This window comes from Rhinatrema bivittatum, chromosome 1 (assembly GCF_901001135.1).
Source record: "Rhinatrema bivittatum chromosome 1, aRhiBiv1.1, whole genome shotgun sequence".
Lineage (NCBI taxonomy): Eukaryota > Metazoa > Chordata > Amphibia > Gymnophiona > Rhinatrematidae > Rhinatrema > Rhinatrema bivittatum.
Genome location: NC_042615.1, coordinates 136,547,918 through 136,566,736, shown reverse-complemented (window position 1 = coordinate 136,566,736; position 18,819 = coordinate 136,547,918). Strand labels below are relative to the sequence as shown.

General features: G+C 41.5%; 1 protein-coding gene across 3 annotated transcripts in view; it reads left to right on the top strand.

The window, feature by feature from the left end:
* EXOC1 (exocyst complex component 1) overlaps window positions 1-18,819 on the top strand; it is a 188,249-nt gene that overhangs the window by 155,384 nt on the left and 14,046 nt on the right. For 2 of the 3 annotated variants that reach the window (XM_029587375.1, XM_029587366.1), the window contains 2 exons: window positions 8,485-8,667; window positions 17,122-17,278. In XM_029587375.1, coding sequence (XP_029443235.1) covers window positions 8,485-8,667; window positions 17,122-17,133 — 195 coding nt within the window. In that variant the 3' untranslated portion in view covers window positions 17,134-17,278. Of the gene's footprint in view, window positions 1-8,484; window positions 8,668-17,110; window positions 17,322-18,819 lie in introns of those variants that run through there. The other variant, XM_029587384.1, reaches the window with a different exon arrangement.

The following is an 18,819-nucleotide window of genomic DNA, read 5'->3' as shown; positions in this document are numbered from 1 at the left end:
TGAAAAGCCTCTTTGAGTGTCAGGCTGATATGGCTTCTAGAAACCAATTGGCGGGATTGGATCCCTTCTTGGTCATAGCAGTTAGAGGGACTGTCAATGATGAGTAGTTTTTAATGAAGGATCGATAGTAATTGGTGAAGCCCAAAAAGCGGCGCAGAGCCTTCAGACCCGTAGGTTGGGGGCCAGTCCCGGATACTTTCTAACTTCTTGGGGTCCATCTGAAACCCGTGAAGGGTACAGACTCCTTGTGGAATTCGCATTTTTCAAGCTTTGCGTATAGGTGGTACTCACGCAGACATTTATTTATTTATTTATTTATTTATTTAATCGAGTTTTATATACCGTCATTCAGATTCATCATAAATCCATCATAACGGTTTACAAAAATAAGAAGGCTACAAACAGGTTCAAATAAATGTTATCATAAAGAGACATCAGTTTGCAAAGAATAATAATAAGACATCTTAAAACTTTCTTGACATCCTCCTGATGAGTTTGCAGATCTTGAGAGAAGATCAATATATCATCGAGATATACCACTACACATTGATAAAGTAAGATCTGTAAAATGTCGTTCATCATATTTTGAAAGACTGCAGGTGCGTTACTCAAACCGAAGGGCATGACGAGATATTCAAAGTGTCCATCACGAGTGTTAAAAGCAGCCTTCCCTTCATCTCCTTCATGAATACTCACCAAGTTGTATGCTCCTTTAAGGTCCAATTTAGAGAATATCTTGGCTCCTTGGAGCTTGTCGAACAGTTTGGATATTAAAGGCAGAGGTACCTGTCCTTGATGGGCATCTCATGCAAACCCCTGTAATCGATGCAGGGGTGTAAGGTGCCATCTTTCTTTTCTCCGAAAAAGAAGCCTGCACCAGCAGGAGATTTGGAGGGTCTGATGAATCCCTTCTGCAGGTTCTCTTGTATGTGGCTGGATGTGGTTTTAGTCTCAGCTACTGAAAGAGGGTAGACTCTTCCTTTGGGAGGTTCTGAATTAGGCTTCAGATTTATGGCGCAGTCAAATACTCTATGTGCTGGAAGTACATCTGCTGCTTGTTTTGAAAAAAACAATCTGGAAGGAGGCGTATTGTGGGGTAAGCCAGGTAACGATGGTGTTGTACTGGGCATGCAAATGAGCAGTGAAACCTCTGCGAGGCACCGGCCGTGACAGGCCCCCACCAGGACAGTTCCAACATGGCCCAATTAAATTGAGGCATATTGATCTTGAAGCCAAGGCCAGCTCAAGTACCACCGGATGCATGGCCTCTTCCAATACGAAGAAATGAGATGGATTCAGAGTGTAAGCTCCGGTGCGCAGGCCAAAGGCCTGGGTAGTCAATGAAACTTCTACAGGAAGTGGTTCTTCATAGATAGATGACAATAGCAAGGGTTTAGCTATGGTATGGTAGGAATCTGTAGATGTTCAAACAAGTGCTTCAAAATAAAATTACCTCCGGACCCCGGAGTCAATGAGAGCAAGAGTCTGAAATTCAAGGCCTCCACACAGCAGAGATACTGGTAATGATAATGGAGGAGTAGGGGATGTGAAGCCCAGAGAAGTCCTCCTTCAGATCCTAGGCCCTTCAGTTTTCCCAGACAGATGAGACAAGTTTGGACGGCGTGGCCCGATTGGCCACAATACATGCATAACCCCATGCATTTGCAAAAATGTCTCTCCTTAGAAGTTAAATAGCTTCAGCCTAATTGCATAGGCTCTTCCTCTTCTAAGAACATGCCATACTGGGTCAGACCAAGGATCCATCAAGCCCAGCATCCTGTTCCACCAGGGCCAATCCTTCTGAGATAGAAGAAGCGTGCATCACTTGCACCACAAACTGATCCATGGGTCCTGAACCAGTTGCAATCCCAGAATCCGAGGGAAAATCCCAGGGTCACCCTTTCCTCTCCACCATGACTTGATATTGAAAAAAAAAACCCAACAGAATTAAGATTCCAGAGCAGTCTTTTTTTAAATTACAGTACGGAGACACTTCTTTCTACTGACATTCTCAGTAAATCTGCAAATATAATACTGGATGGAAACAAAACCTGCAAAACTGTTGCTATCATTTGTACAAGTGATTATGACAGCGAAAAAAAACATGTTCTAAGGTAAGTTGACTGTAGGACTGGAAGCAATAGGCACAGGTTTAGGAAAGGTTAGCCCTCACCGTGGACTTTCGTGGGCTCTTAGCCTCCTGAGTTCAGTCTCGGATACGGCGGTCAATTCTCCCAGCCAGTTCCATCAGGAACTCAAGGTATCAGGCAATTCACGAGCCACTAATTCGTCCTTTAAGCGACAGTTGAGGCCCTCCATGAATATGGCATGTAGACATCCAGGGTCCAATGTCGTTCGGATGCTAAGTCTTAAACTCGATAGCGAAGTCGTGAGCGGCTTATTACCTTGCTGGAGATTGAGCAAAGCAGATCCAGCGACAGTCTGGCTAGCTGGGTCATCAAAGACAGACTTAAAAAGTTTAAGAAATCCTGATAGGTCATTCAGGATAGGAATCTTCATGTTCCCATAACGGTGAAGCCAAGCCCAAACCAAGGCTCGTCTCTCTAGAAATGATAGGAAGCTCAGTGGGAAAGAGGGTAGGCTTAACGAAAAATGCATGCTGTATTGATTATAAACCCTCTACACATCTTGACTTCACCCCGTAAAGCGGGTAGGCATGGATAAGGGTTAGCAGTGGTCTGAGGGTCACCATTGGAGACAGAACTTCTTTCACAGAGTTGCTGAAGAATTCAGTTGAGCATGCACTGATGAAGGTACAGTAGCTAGGCTATCCAAAGACTTTTTATTGTTCCATGATCCTCTGGCTAGCCAGGAATGGCCTGCAAGGCCGCGAGCTGAGCCGAATCCATGGAGTTAGCAATCTGTTGTGTTTGTGGCATTGTGTGGATCCATAGTCGCTGTGGAGGTGACTTCTCCCTCGGGGCCCCTCCCAAGGGGAACCACAGCGATAGGCTAACCTCAGAGAGGTTGTAGGTGGAAAGCTTTATTGTACTTCCGTAGATAGATTGTATGATGCAGGAAGGAAAGGCACGGAAGTCTGCACGGTGCCTATACATTCAGATAGTCTCAGATGTAGAAGTCTCACCCAGATGTTCAAGATAGCTGGGAGCCCGCAGTACGAGCAAAGCCGAGCCTGGTGGGTGGAATTGGAGCACCGGATCGTAGAGGTACTCAGGAGCGTAGTGTGGCGTCTTCCTGGTGATGAAGATGGTGGGACCGAAGGTCCGTGATGCAGGATACACAGACTGGTAGGCCCTCGAGGGCCTGATAGTCCAGAATCCTGAAATAATTAGAAAGATAGAGACCCCCGAGAAGCGGTTTTCTAGTTAGTAGAAACCCTGAAGGGTGGTTGGAAGCAAGAGACCCCCGAGGAGCAGGTGTCTAGAGCTTCTTAAGGAGCGAGATCCTCGGAGGGTAGCGAGGCATCTAAACGAGCAGCTTAAAGCGGTCAGAGAAGCTTGAACCAAAGTCCTTGCTAACTCAAAAATAGTAGCAAAGTGGAGGCTTTAAATACCCGGAGGTATCGACGTCATGCGGTGGGGACGCCCCCGAGGTTCCCGCTATGACATGTATTTGAGCGCGGCAACGTGCACACGCGCATCCTAGGAGGCCACAGGAAGGAGCATGGGCGGACTGGGAAGCCCATGCTGAGTTGGAGACGTTGAGGGTTTCGGCAATGGCACCCCGGAGGCAGCCATCTTGCCCAAGGAGGAGAAAAGGATAGAAAAGAGGTAAGGCAGAGCGGTCGCAGCCATCTGCGACCGACTGACGTAACATCCTCCTCCTACCAGGCATCTGAGATGCCAATTATGTCTTTCTCATCATTCACTGCTATACATCCTTACTCTCCCATCTTACTTCTAAGACTTCTGGCGTGGCATACAGACTTTTCAAGTGTGTTTTTTGTTTGTATTAACCTGCTTTTCAATTGATATGGATAATTTGGAATTCTTAACTCAGGTGATTCTTTACTTATAGGCACATGGACCTACGTTTGCTTTTATTGGAACCTCTCTGTTGGGATGCCCTAACTCTCCTGGTTCATTACTATCCTTCAAAGATACATTCCTTCGAACCATGCACTGCTGACTGAACTGTCTGCTTCCCCCCATTGTTCTAGTTTAAAAGCTGCTCTATCTCCTTTTTGAAAGTCAGCACCAGCAGACTGGTTCCATCCTGGTTAAAGTGGAGCCTGTCTTTTCGGAAAAGTCTCCCCCTTCCCTAAAAGTTTGTCTAGTTCCTTAAAAACGGAATCCCTCTTCCCTGCACCATCGTCTCAACCACGTATTGAGACTCCGGAGCTCTGCCTGCTTCTGGGGACCTGTACGTGGAACTTGGAGCCATTCAGAGAATGCCACCCTGGAGGGTTCTAGATTTCAGCTTCTACCTAAAATCCTAAATTGTACCATGGCAGGCGAGTTACCAGCGATCCTCATGTTCACCAGCTATCTACATTTCTAATAATCGAATCACCAACTATGATGGCTGACCTAACCCTTCCATCCTGGGCAGTAGCCCTGAGATACTTGTCCTCAGTGCGAGAGGACAATGCATCACTTGTAGAGCAGTTTCTTGCTACAGAATCACTTCCTGCTATACAGGGTGATGCTCTTCTACTGGGCAGACCTTTCTGATCCAAGGGTAGCACTGGGACTGCCAGACTGGATTTGGGACTTGGCTATTAGAACATAAGAAATTGCCAGTGCTGGGTCAGACCAAGGGTCCATCAAGCCCAGCATCCTGTTTCCAACAGAGGTCAAACCAGGCCACAAGAACCTGGCAATTACCCAAACACCTAGCTTCAGCTCCTCCAGGTCTGCCACTCTAGCCTCCAGAGAACAGACTCGTTCTCTGAGAACCAGGAGCTATTTGCACACATACAAGAGGGTAAAAAGAATCATACATGTGACACTCTATGCAAAAGACTAGAAAGCCCCCCTCTTGCTGTTGGACTGCTGCCTTCATCTTAATTTTGTTAAGTTCCTAGTTAAGTTTAGGTTGCCAAGGGGTTGGAATTAGAATACTTTAAATTTATAGGTGTATTCACTAATTAGTCTGCTAGTAACCTACAAAGGGGATGATTAAACTCTCAATAAGGGCTGGTGCAATAGTATGATTTAGATAGCCTGATTGATTTTTACTAAAAAAGTGTCTCTTGCTTAAAAATCAAGGGTTGAGGTAGGGGTGGGTGGGAGGGAGGGAGACAGACACTAAAATTACCTCCCTCTGGCTTGCTTATTATCTCAGACATACACAAACTCTAAAGAATATATCCCACTATTAAACCTCTCTCCAAACTTTGTCCTAAGAATTTCCAAAGCTATTCTTACCAATCCTCTTCAACCTCCATTAAGTTGATCTTCTCTCAAAGGATTTGAGATTCTGTTGTTCTTATACCAGTTCCTTTTTTTCTACCAAAAGTGGCTTCTGATTTTCATTTGAATCAGAAAATTGTATTATGAATGTTTGCTAAGAAGGATTGTAGTATAGATAAGGTAAATTTGAGGTTTTTAGATCTCAAATGTTGTCTAAAGATTTATTTGTGCATAACAGCAGAATTTCAGAAAACAGAGAGATTATTTGTCTTGTTTGGTAGTCAACGCAAATGCGAGGCAGCTTCAAAAGCATCCATTGGAGATGGATAAACAAAACTATCTTCTCTGCTTATTTATTACAAGGTCGCAAGCCTCCAGATCTTAAGGCACACTTGACAAAAGTTCAAACGGAATCCTGGTCAGAAAGGGGTGCGTTAAATTCACATGATATATGTAAAACAGCAACTTGAACAACTTTTGAGTCCTTTTATCAAATATTATAGGTTAGATGTTCTCACAAAGCAGGATGCGGTGTTTGGAGCACCTGTTTTAAGAGCGGGATTATCATCTAACCCACCCTAATTATATGGGCTTTGATACTTCCCATCTGTTCCTGACTGCTGAAGCAAAAGGCAAAAGGAAGGGAGAATTAGGTCGTAACAGAAATGACAGCAGAAATAGGCCAAACGGCCCATCCAGTCTGCACAGCAAGCTCCCATATGTATCAATTTCCCATATTTATCAGTTTCACAGACTGCCAAGGTCAGGGCCCTTGTGGTTACTGTTGGAGTCCAATTTTCCACCATCCACCTGCTGTTGAAGCAGAGAGTAATGTTGGAGTTGCATCAGAAGTGAAGTATCAGGCTTGTTGGTTAAGGGCAGTAACCACCGCATCAAGCAAGTTACCCTCATGCTTATTTGTTTTCGCAGACTATATAGTTCACTGTCCTTGTTGGTTGTTATCTGAATCTAATTCCCCTTTTCCACATTTAGGGTAGTAACCGCCGCATCAAGCAAGTTACCCCATGCTTATTTTTCCAGACTGTACAGTTCAATGTCCTTGGTGGTGGGTGGTTTGATTGTAAATCCTCTTTTCCACATTTCCCCTTGCCGTTGAAGCAGAGAGCAATGTTGGAGTTGCATTTACCATATGAAGGTTTATTGGATAAGGGTAATAACCACCATTCCAGCAAGCTACCCCCATGCCTCTTTTCATTCATTCCTATCTTATAGCGTTTAAGGATCCACAGTGTTTATCCCATGCCCCTTTGAAATCCTTCACGGTTTTAGTCTTCACCACTTCCTCTGGAAAGGCATTCCAGACATCCACCACCCTCTCCATGAAGAAATATTTCCTGACATTGGTTCTAAGTCTTCCTCCCTGGAGTTTCAAATCGTGACCCCTCGTTCTACTGATTTCTTTCCAATGGAAAAGGTTTGTTGTTGACCATGGATCATTAAAACCTTTCAAGTAACTGAATGTCTGTATAATATCACCCCTGCTCCTCCAGGGTATATATATTTAGGTTCTTCAACCTCTCTTCATAAGTCATTTGATGGAGACCACCCACCATTTTGGTCGCATTTCTTTGGACTGCCTCCATCCTGTTCTGTCCCTTTTGAGATAAGGTCTCCAGAACTGAACACAGTACTCCAGGTGAGGCCTCACCAAGGGGATTATCACACCAGGTGAGGCCTCACCAAGGGGATTATCACTTCCTTTTTCTTACTAGATCAGGGGTGGGCAATTCCAGTCCTCGAGGGCCACAAACCTGTCGAGGTTTTAGGATATCCTAATGAATATGCATGACATAGATTTGCATACAACTGAGGCAGAGTGCATGAAATCTCTCATGCATATTCATTAGGGATATCCTGAAAACCAGACTGGTTTGTGGCCCTCGAGGACCGGAACTGCCCACCCCTGTACTAGATGTTCCTCTCTTTGTGCAGCCAAGCATTCTTCTTACTTGTAATTTCCTTTCCTTTAATTCTGTAACACCAGTCTGGAAACCCACCATGAAAATGTTATTTAGTGTTTTTATTTTCACCTAATGGTAGCTGATCAATTGAAATTTAGTGCCTTAAGTTTACAAAGTTCTTTATAGATTTTTATTTTCTCCAAATGGAGAATATAAGGAGTTTATTCTATTAATTATAGTTTAACTTTTTCTTTGACAATAGTACTCTGGTCATACCGGTTTTGTTAGGGACATATATTAGAGTGATGTCATTTAAAGAATTTTAGTACTCTGTCCAGTAGCTAGAGGGGAGGATAAAACCCATCTGTTGCTGACTGGTTTCATAGAAGTAAAGGAAAGAAAATTAGTAGGTAAGATCTAATTTTTCCTTTTTCTATTTCTACTTTCAGTAAATGACCTTTAAACATTCTAAATGATTCATTACTGTACACCATTATTTTTTGATTTGATTTGGAAACTTGTTATGATAACTTTATCTTTATCTCTAAATCTACAAGTTTAGTTCACAATTAATGAAATCAAATCATGTGCAATATGTTTTAAATTCTGTAATAATGGAACCTTGTGGAATTCCAAGCACTGACCTTCAGAAGGTAGGAGAAAGATAGACAAGGAAATTTTGAGTTCATTTTCTCCCCATTTATTCTGTGGATTTATATTTATAAATGAGTACACGATACAAACTCAAATATCCTGATTCTTTTTATGTTGATATAAGGCCTGAAACATTAATATGTGCATATTGATTGTTGAGTGCCTCTAGATGTGCTAATGGTGGACTTAAAACCCAACTGTTGTGTGGTTTCATGACATCACTAAATGTTAGCATTTCGCTTTTTAATGTTTTTTTGATTCAGACGTTCAGAATTAAATTATCTTGCTGAAACTTTCCATTTTCTTCAGAAATTGACAGTGTGATTAATCAATTCACCTTTAGCTCATCCTGTATGTTCTAGCACCTATCATTTTGGTGAATTTTGGGAGTATCCATAGTTCTTGACTTTGCTATTCTTACATCCCATGTGTTTCACCCATGGGTCCTTTTTATAAAGAGCTTCATTATGTAAAGAAGAGTCTTGGCATTTTCTGGTTAATGATATAGAACCCTTGTTCAGGTATTTTTCATCTCATAAACTTTTTATTTTTTTATTTGTTTTTAAATGTAGAGTTACCAAATAAGGCAGATGGAAGAGGTGAAGATTTCAAAGAAGAGTAAAGTTGGCATTCTTCCATTTGTGTCTGGATTTGAAGAATTGCTGAACTTGCAAGAATCTATCTTCAGAAATGCCGAGCGCCGAGGAGACCTAGACAAAGCCTACACAAAACTTATTAAAGCAGTTTTATTAATGGTAAGATTTTGTGGATATGATTTTTATTGTATGAGAATCTTGGGCCATAAAAAAAAGTAAAATTGCTCCCCTGATATTTTAGCTAAATCTTTTTACCTCCAAATCTGCTCAAACAATATACCACTTTAGTTTCTCCAGGAGATTCCGGTCACCTTTTTTTTATTTTCAAAATCATGCAAAAGTTTGTTGAAATCTTGCTCCTGGCTTCCATCATGTGCTGCCTAATCTTATTCAGAAGAAAAGGACAATTTATAAACTGCAGAGGAGCCATTTGGGAAAATGTGCACATGGCATATGCTGAGCATCCCTAATACCTTCCGCAAACTCACAGCTTGCAAGATTGAAAACAGAAGAATGTTCATTTTTTTATTTCATGCATTTTTCTTTAATAGGATCCTTTGTTCTGAGGTCTATTTCCAAAATTGCTGTAGAAACGATGAACTTTTCCTATTTTGAATCCTTACTCTGAGACATCCATTTAGATGTGGTCTTAGAGCTAAATAGTTTGGGTTTGAGTGATGTGACTGTGGGGGGGGGGGGGGGGGGGGGATATTCCCCTTATCTGGAAAAATATAAATGGCTCGTTCAGTTGTTTTCCATGAGTATAACTTATGTGTAACTACTTAAATAGAATTATTGTAATCATTCATTCTGGCTTTCTGGTTCCCAGGCCTTTTCCTTAAAGAAAGAACATTGTGAGCCATGTCGCCAAGCTCTTTCAAATAACGCAGTGATATCGTGTTATACTGAATTTCAGCAGACTCTCTTATCGCCACCTCTAAATGATTTATTACATTAGAAGAAAACAGTGGAACCAGCTGCTTTATCACTTCAATGAATAGTAGCTGAACTAAATTTGCATAGAGTAGGTTTTTAACAGCAGTGGTTCAGAAACATCCCTAAACTCATTCAAAGCAACAAACGTGCATGGAGCAGCTGGTACAAGAACTAATGAGAGGAAACTATTTTAAACGTAGTCCTTACTGGAGACAGGGTTTGCTGTGAGAGGCAACAGTATTGGAGCCACTTGGCAATAGTAATGACAACATTATCAAATTTTGACATAACTGGAGGGGAGCACAGTAAAGAAATCTTCTGCAACAGCATTTAACTTTCAAAAATGTGGACTGTGAGGAAATGGTTAGGAAACAATGAAAAGAGCAACTGCAAAGGTTAAGAGTTTAGCTCTGGCAAGGATATTGTTTAAAAATACCATCTTGGAAGCACAGACCAGATGTATTCCACACATTAGAAAAGGTGAAAGGAAGACTAAACGACTAACGGCATGGTTAAAATATGAGGTGAGAGAGGCTATAATATCTAAAAGAACATCTTTCAAGAAATGGAAAATGGGTACGAATTAAGAAAACAGAAAACATAATCACTGGCAAGTCAGATGCAAAGCATTGATACGGAAAGCAAAAAGAGAAATTGAAAAGAAGCTTGCCAGGGAAGCAAAAACTCATATTAAAAACTTTTTCAGGTACATTCAAGGTAAAAAAAAAGCCTGCGAGGGAGTCAATTGGAGCATTAGATGATCAAGGGGTAAAAGAGGTACTAAGGGATGACAAAGCCATAGCAGAGACACTAAATGAATTCTTTGCTTCAGTATTTACTGAGGAAGATGTAAGAGATATACTTATGAAAAGGATGTAAAGAGCACACACATGCAGCATAAAGTCAGCAGGAAAGAATGTGTGGCAATATGTAAACTGTTCCATTTTGTTGTTCACTTGTCCATTTATTTCAATCAGTAATGACAGAAACAATGCTCAGTTGACAAACAATATGTAAACTTGCTCGACATGGCTGTGTTTCTTTCACACGGTTGCTGCGTCAGGAGGAACAGAGAAAACAGTACTACAGAGGTGAATGTAAACAAGTGTATATATAAATATAGAACAATGAGAAGACATACCTTTGGGACAGAACAATTCATTTAACGGTTTTAATACGGTACATATCTCCTGAAAAAAACCTAAAGAAGGAACAAACAATAACAAATATCAAGGGATGCTGGTTTGGTACCATGACATGCAGAATACGTATTGAGAGGGGTGAAACATACCTTGAAAGAGAAATGAAAGGAAACCGGTGCTGGGGCATTCTCGGGCTACTCTAAATAGCAAAGCAGTAAGTGGGAGGCGAAACAAGGAGAAAGGAAGGGGTGAATGTCCACAAAAAAGTTTTAATACAAGAAGTCCATGTTAAAAGGGGTAAAACAGATCTTGAAAAGAAAACCGGTGCTGCAGGGTGTGTCTGGCTATTCTAAAAAGCAAATGAGTGAGAAGGGGGTGAAATGGAGAGGAGGGAAGGAAGGAAAGGGGAGAATGTACGTGAAAATGTTTTAATATAAGGATTACCTTATAAAGCTTGTCTGGTATAACTACGTTTTTAACGGAACACAAGATCATATAGGTAACACCCACCGCTAGATGAGCAGGTAGTGTGGTGTCTCAATATATAAACTTGCTGTGAAAGTTTAGATGGACAAGGAATGAGTACATACTAAACAGTGAGTACATGAGAAATGCTCGCAGGGGGAGACTTCTTTTAGCGGGGATACTGATTTAAGTTCTGAAGAGATTAAAATGTCCCTAAGATTTCTCCCTTTCTCCTCATTTCACCTCCCTCTTAGTGCTTTGCTTTTTAGAGTAGCCCAAGAAACGCCACAGCGCCAGTTTCCTTTCATTACTCTTTCAAGGTATGTTTCACCCCTCTCAACACGTATTCTGCAAGTCATGGTACCAAACCAGCATCCCTTGTTATTAGTTGTTCTTTCTTTAGGTTTTTTCAGGAGTTGTGTACGGTATTAAACTATTAAAATGAATTGTCCTGTCCCAATGGTATGTCTTCTATATTTTTTTACATTCACCTCTGTATTACTGTATTTGCCTACTGTTCTTATTCAGATGTTTCCATTTCAGATGTGATTGCTTTCTCTGTTCCTCCTGACACAGCAACCGTGCGAAACATAGCTGTGCCGAGGAACTTTACATATTGTTTTTCAACTGAGGATTGTTCTATCATTACCGATTGAAATATAAATGGACAAGAGAGAAACTCATGCCAGAAATGAAATTCAAAGGTGATGATTCAAGGAACTGAAACAAATCTCGGGGAACCTGGAAGATGTACTAGGGCAAATTGACAAACTAAAGAGTAGCAAATCACCTGGATCAGATGATATAAATCCCAGAGTGCTAGAAGAACTGAGAAATGAAATTGTGCACCAGCTATTAGTTTACAAATTTCCATCAGTAACATCATCTATGGTACCTAGACTTAGTTTTTGGGTACTTGCCAGGTTCTTATGGCCTGGATTGGCCACTGTTGGAAACAGGATGCTGGGCTTGATGGACCCTTGGTCTGACCCAGTATGGCATTTTCTTATGTTCTTATGTTCTTACCTGAAGACTTGAGGCTTGCCAGTGTAATGCCAATTTTTAAAAAAGGGATCAAGGGGGGTGATCCAGGAAACTACAGACCAGTGAATCTGATATTAGTTTCTACCATTTTGCCTGGCACAATCACAAGAACAAAATTGCTGAACATATAGATAGGCATAGTTTAATGGGACAAAATCAACATGGATTTAACCAAGGGAAGTCTTGCTTCACGAATTTGCTACATTTGTTTGAGGGCATAAATAAAAATATGGATAAAGGTGAACCAGTTGATAGTGTTTCTGGATTTCCAGAAAGCATTTGACAAAGTCCGTCATGAGAGACTTTGTAGCAAATTAAAAAGTCATGGGATAGGAGGCAGTGTCCTGTTGTGAATTGCCAACTGGTTAAAAGATTTAAAAAAAACAAAACAAAACAGAGTAGGGCTAAATGGTAAATTTTCCCAATGTAGAAAGGTGAATAGTGGAGTGCCCCAGGGATCTGTTCTGGGACCAATGCTTTTAAATATATTTATAAACAACCTGGAAATGGGAACAAGTGAGGAGATCAAATTTGCCAATAACACAAAATTATTCAAAGTTGTTAAATCACAAGAGGATTGTGAGAAATTGCAAAAGGACATTGCGAAACTGGGGAGACTGGGCATACAAATGAAATTTAACAAGGACAAGTGCAAAGAGATGCACTTAAGGAAGAGTAACCCAGTTTATAGCTATACAATGCAAGGTTCTAATTAGGAGTCACCACGTAGGATAAAGGATCTAGGTGTCATTGTTGAAAATATGTTAAAATTTTCTGTTCAATGTGCAGCAGCAGCTAAGACAGCAAATAGAATGCTAGGGATTATTAAGAAAGGAATGGAGAATAAAACAGAGAATATCTTAATGACTCTGTACTGCTCCGTGGTGCGACCTCATCTTGAGTATTGTGTGCAGTTCTGGTCAGCACATCTCAAAAAAGATATAGCTGAATTAGAAAAGGTACAGAGATGGGCGACCAGAATGATAAAGGGGATGGACAATTCCCCTATGAAGAAAGGCAAAGGAGGTTAGGACTCTTCAGCTTGAAGAAGAGACTGCTGAAGGTAGATATGATAGAGATCTATGAAATAAGTGGAATGGAAGGAGTAAACAATTAGTTGTTTAATCTTTGGAAAAGTATAAAGACCAGGGGACACACAATGAGGTTACTAGGAAATACATTTAAAGCTAAAAAGAGAAAATATTTTTTTTACTAGATACATAATTGAAATCTGGAATTCGTTGCCAGAGGATGTGGTGAAAGCTATGGGCCAGATTTTAAAAGGGTTACACACATAAATCCAGAGGATTTACGCTCGCCAGGCCTATTTTAAAAAGGCCCAGCGACACACATAAAGCCCCGGGTTGCGTGTAAGTTCCAGGGCTTTACAAAATGGGCGGTCCGGGGGCAGGGGCGTGACCAGAGGCCTCTGACAGAATGGCCATTGCCGCTGTGTTGGAGGATCGCGTGCTGGCAGATGCAGCTTGCACCTGCCCAGAGGCAAGGCTGTGAAGGTTGGAAGAAGAGGCTGCAGCTGCTTTTGCCACCAGTTGTTCTTCAGTGGCTGGAGGGAGGGGATATATATATATATATATATATATATGTATGTGTGTGTGTGGGTGTGTGAGAGAGAGAGAGCATGTGTGTGTTTTTAAGTGTTTTTAAGAGCGGTTTTAAGTGGTGTACCGCAAGGATCGGTTTTGGGACCGGTCCTGTTCAATATCTTTGTGAGCGACATTGCGGACGGGATAGAAGGTAAGGTTTGTCTTTTTGCGGATGACACTAAGATCTGCAACAGAGTGGACACGCCGGAAGGAGTGGAGAGAATGAGACGGGATTTAAGGAAACTGGAAGAGTGGTCGAAGATATGGCAGCTGAGATTCAATGCCAAGAAGTGCAAAGTCATGCATATGGGGAGTGGAAATCCGAATGAACTGTATTCGATGGGGGGGGAAAGGCTGATGTGCACGGAGCAGGAGAGGGACCTTGGGGTGATAGTGTCTAATGATATGAAGTCTGCGAAACAATGTGACAAGGCGATAGCAAAAGCCAGAAGAATGCTGGGCTGCATAGAGAGAGGAATATCGAGTAAGAAAAGGGAAGTGATTATTCCCTTGTACAGGTCCTTGGTGAGGCCTCACCTGGAGTACTGTGTTCAGTTCTGGAGACCGTATCTACAAAGAGACAAAGACAAGATGGAAGCGGGTACAGAGAAGGGCGACCAAGAAGGTGGAGGATCTTCATCGGATGACGTACGAGGAGAGATTGAAGAATCTAAATATGTACACCCTGGAGGAAAGGAGGAGCAGGGGTGATATGATTCAGACTTTCAGATACATGAAAACTTTAATGATCCAAAGACAACGACAAACCTTTTCAGACGGAAAAAAATCAGCAGAACCAGAGGTCACGAGCTGAGGCTCCGGGGAGGAAGACTAAGAACCAATGTCAGGAAGTATTTCTTCACGGAAAGGGTGGTGGATGCCTGGAATGCCCTTCCGGAGGAAGTGGTGAAGTCTAAACTGTGAAAGACTTCAAAGGGGCGTGGGATAAACACTGTGGATCCATCAAGTCTAGTGGGCGTAAATATAGAGGAGGTGGTAAAACACTGCACAGAGCGGCAGTAGCCACAGAGGCATTCACGGAGCGGGATGCCAGTGGCCAGTAGTTGTTCCACCTTCAGGCAGCAAAATACTGCACGGAGCGGCAGTAGCCACAGAGGCATTCACGGAGCGGGATGCCAGTGGTTTGTGTTCCACCTTCACGGAGCGGAAGGTTGGAGGGCTGCCATCTCCAAAAAAACAAAAAAACCAAAACAAAAAACAAACAAACAAAACAGAGGTGGGTAAGAGTATGGGGCAGGGGTGTGGCCGTTTATTGCGGCAGTTGCTACCCCTGATTGAGCTGGATGTTCATTGGGATGCGGATACGGCACTGCTCTCTGCATTGGTGGAGGGGTGGAAGGGAATTGGGGCCGGAGGGTGCTGGAAGCCAATAGTGATGGGGGAGGGGGAGAAAAAAAGGGGGGGGGGGAAGATTTAAAAAAAAAAAAATGGATAAACTGCGTAGCTTGCTGGGCAGACTGGATGGGCCGTTTGGTCTTCTTCTGCCGTCATTTCTATGTTTCTATGTTTCTATGTGTGATTGACATCCTTTGTGTATAAGAGACACAGCATGTATGTAAGTGTGATTGAGAGCCTGTATATGTAAGTGATAGAAAGTATGTGTATGTATGATTAACAGTCTGTGTGTATAAATGAGAGAGAGAGCATGTGTGTGATTGAGGGCCTGTGTAGGTGAGAGTAAGCATGTGAGTATGTGATTGAGAGCCTGTGTGTAAGGGAGAGAAAGAGAGAGAGCATGTGTGTAAATATGTGAATGAAAGCCTATGTGGGCAAATGAAAGAGATATGCAAGTATGTGATTGAAAACCTGTGTGTGTGTGTAAGTGTAAGAAAGACAGGTGTGTGTGTAAATGTGATTAAGAGCCTATGTAAGTGAGAGCATGTGTGTATGTGCATGACTGAGAGCCAGTGTGTGAGAGAGAGCTTGTGTGTGACTGAGAGAGAGAGGAGAAAGTTGCAAGCAAACCCCCCCCCCCCCCCCCCACTAATTAAAAAAATTCTCAGGGCACCTAGATATCAAATGTTTCCAGGTATGGAGAGCAAAGCATTTTTTTTAAAATCCTTATTATTTTTTATTATTTGGTCTTTGTGTCTGCTGTTTTGAATTATTTTATTGGTGTCTGGAAATTTATTTGAGTTTTTAATTATTGGATATTCCAGCTGATTTGAAATAATCTATTCTTTTTATTAGTATGGTTTTATTGCTATTGATTTTATATTTCTTGTTTGGACTTGTGATGTTTCTCTCTTTCCTTTGTTACACTGCCTACAGTCTCTTTGGCTTGTTGTAGTTTTCAGTTCAGTTTTTGTCTGCCTGTTTCTAGTTATGCTTTATGGTCTCTTTATTCTTTGTTAGGGAGGGTCTGCACATATGACTGAGATGAGGTATTCTGCTGGCATGTAGTTTCTATGTAGGGCTCTATAGCAGCCTGGCTTGTTCCTAATAGGAGGTGTATTGGTGTTTTAAAGCCTTCAGTAATATTTTCAGTAATATTTTCAGTGTTGCCTTTTCTTAGGTAAGGTGGTAACTGAGTGCTGGAAGTTGGTGCTGTTTCGGTATGGGAGGTTTACTATTTATATAATTTCTGTTCAGACAGAGTACTTATCTTTCCCCTGTGTCATTCTTAACTAAAAATAATATTGGGCCTTTATTTGTTATTTCCGCCATGGAATGTAATGAGCAGTGTGTCACACATTTGAGCATTGTCCGTCAGATGTGTCATGACGGGAAAAAGGTTGAGAACCACTGATCTAGTAAATTCATATTAACCCTTTCTCTAATAATCCATGGTGAACTGTTGCCAACATTTTCTATATAAAGTAAAAATGAACATTATTGAATAATCAGAGCTTAGCCAGGATTTTAACTCTTTTAATGTACTGTATGTATTAATCAACTTAACAAGTTGTGTCTTGTATGCTACTTTGTTTTCCACAATAATGACTGTATGAATTGGTATTTATATCCTCTTGTATTTTTTCCAGACCTGTCTGATACCTATGCTAACCTCACCCACATGCCTTAAAGGGAAAGGGTCGGTAACTCCTTCCCTGGTCCATTATGATCTGTGGCTCACATGGAAACTTAATTTGAGCAATATCACCACACTGCTCCAAGTGCTGCATACGTAGTTAGGACATTCTGGGAAGCACCATTAATGAATCATCATGCAGACATTTAAATTTTATTAAATTTTTCAAACTAATTTCAGATAAAAATAAATGAGATCCAGTTTTTCTGTCTAATAAGAGCCATTGACATGAATGTGGTAGGGATGGCTTATGAAAACACTCTCTGTTTGGAAGGCTCTTATTCATGAAATCTTTTATCAATTTAATGGGAAGCTGGGAAAGTTCTTGAATTCTGTAGTTTAATACATTTTTTCCTACGTTTTATTTTAGTGGAAAAAGTAGCGAGTGAAAGTCAGAAGACACCCAGGGATGTTGTGATGATGGAGAACTTTCACCATATTTTTGCCACTCTTTCTCGCTTAAAAATATCTTGTCTTGAGAATGAGAAAAGGGATGCTAAACAGAAGTATGGTGATCACCTACAGTCTTATGTCATCAACTCACTGGGACAGCCACTCGAAAAGCTAAATGTAAGCATATGCTGACATGTCTGTCTGTAGTGCATAACTTCATGGAATGTTTGTCTTCCTGTGCTTCACACTGATATGTTGTAATTTTTTGAATCCTTTAAAGAGAAAAAATATTTCATGGCATGTGTTTCTTCTTGTGTGCCATTCCTACAATTTTGCATCTCCTTATTTCCCTTCTCCATTTATTATCTATTTGGATGGTATATGCCCTAGGGTTCTGAAAGAACTCAAAAATGAAATTGCAGGTCTGTTAACTAGGAATTTATAATCTGTCATTGGGGTTGTAACCCCAACCTTTAAAAAGGACTTCCAGGGGTGAACTGGGAAACTATAGACCGGTGAGTCTCACTTCAGTGATGGGAAAATTCATGGAAACTATTGTAAAGAGAAAAATCACAGAACATATAGAAAGACATGGTTTAATGGGACACAACTAGCATGGATTTACACAAGGGAAATCTTTCCTCACCAATCTATATTTTTTGAAGGGGTTAATAAATGTGGATAATATTGAGCTGTAGTGTAGTGTATTGAGATGTAGTGTATTTGGATTTTCAAAAGGCATTTGACAAAGTGCCCCATGAGAGACTCCTAGGAAAATTAAAAAGTCATGGGATAGGAGGAAATGTTCTATTGTGGATTGCAAGAAATAGAGAATAAGACTAAATGGTCTATTTTCTCAGTAGAGAAGGGTAAACAGTGGAGTGCCATTGGGATCTGTACTGGGATCAATGCTTTTTAATATATTCATAAAAGACCTGGAAAGAGGAACAAGTAAAGTGATCAAATTTTCAGACAATTCAAAATTATTCAAATTGTTAACTGACAAGTGTATTATGAAAAATTGCAGGAGGACCTTGCAAGACTAAAAGACTGGGCATTTAAATGGCAGTTCCTGTACATACCCAGATCAGTCCAGAACAGTGGGTTATGCACTCTCACCAGCAGATGGAGGCAGAGAACAAAACTTTGAGACACTGCTATATACCAAGTGTGCCACCTGCAGCTCCTCAGAATTTCTCTGTCTCCAGCAGATTGTGGTGCATACCTGCAGCTCTGAGCTGGGTTTGGATTTCTTGCTCCTCGGGGTGCCAGATTCAGTTTTCTGGACCATCCCTCATGTAGAGCCGAGCTGGATACCCGTGTGATCCGGGACACCCGATAGCCAGGAGACTGACTCCCTCAGCGGCCCGAAGGCTCCCTCTCCGTGACCGCAGGGTCAGGGAAGTATCCCCGTTGGGGAAAGTTGTTTTTTTTTCTGCTTCCATTAAGTTTTGTTGAAAAAAAAAAAGTGCCTTTTTCTTCTGTCCCGTGGCTTCCCAGGTGAATCAGTCTGTTCAGCAGGGCTGGGCCAGACAGGCCCCGATTTCAATTTCTTGAAGAGAGGGAGAGCTTGCAGCCTTTAGTGTAGCCTTCCCCGGGTGGTGAAGGGCCTCCTAGGAAGTGTCTCCGCGGCGGTCCCAGGTCTATTTTTGGCGCGGTGGCCATTTTGGTTTTT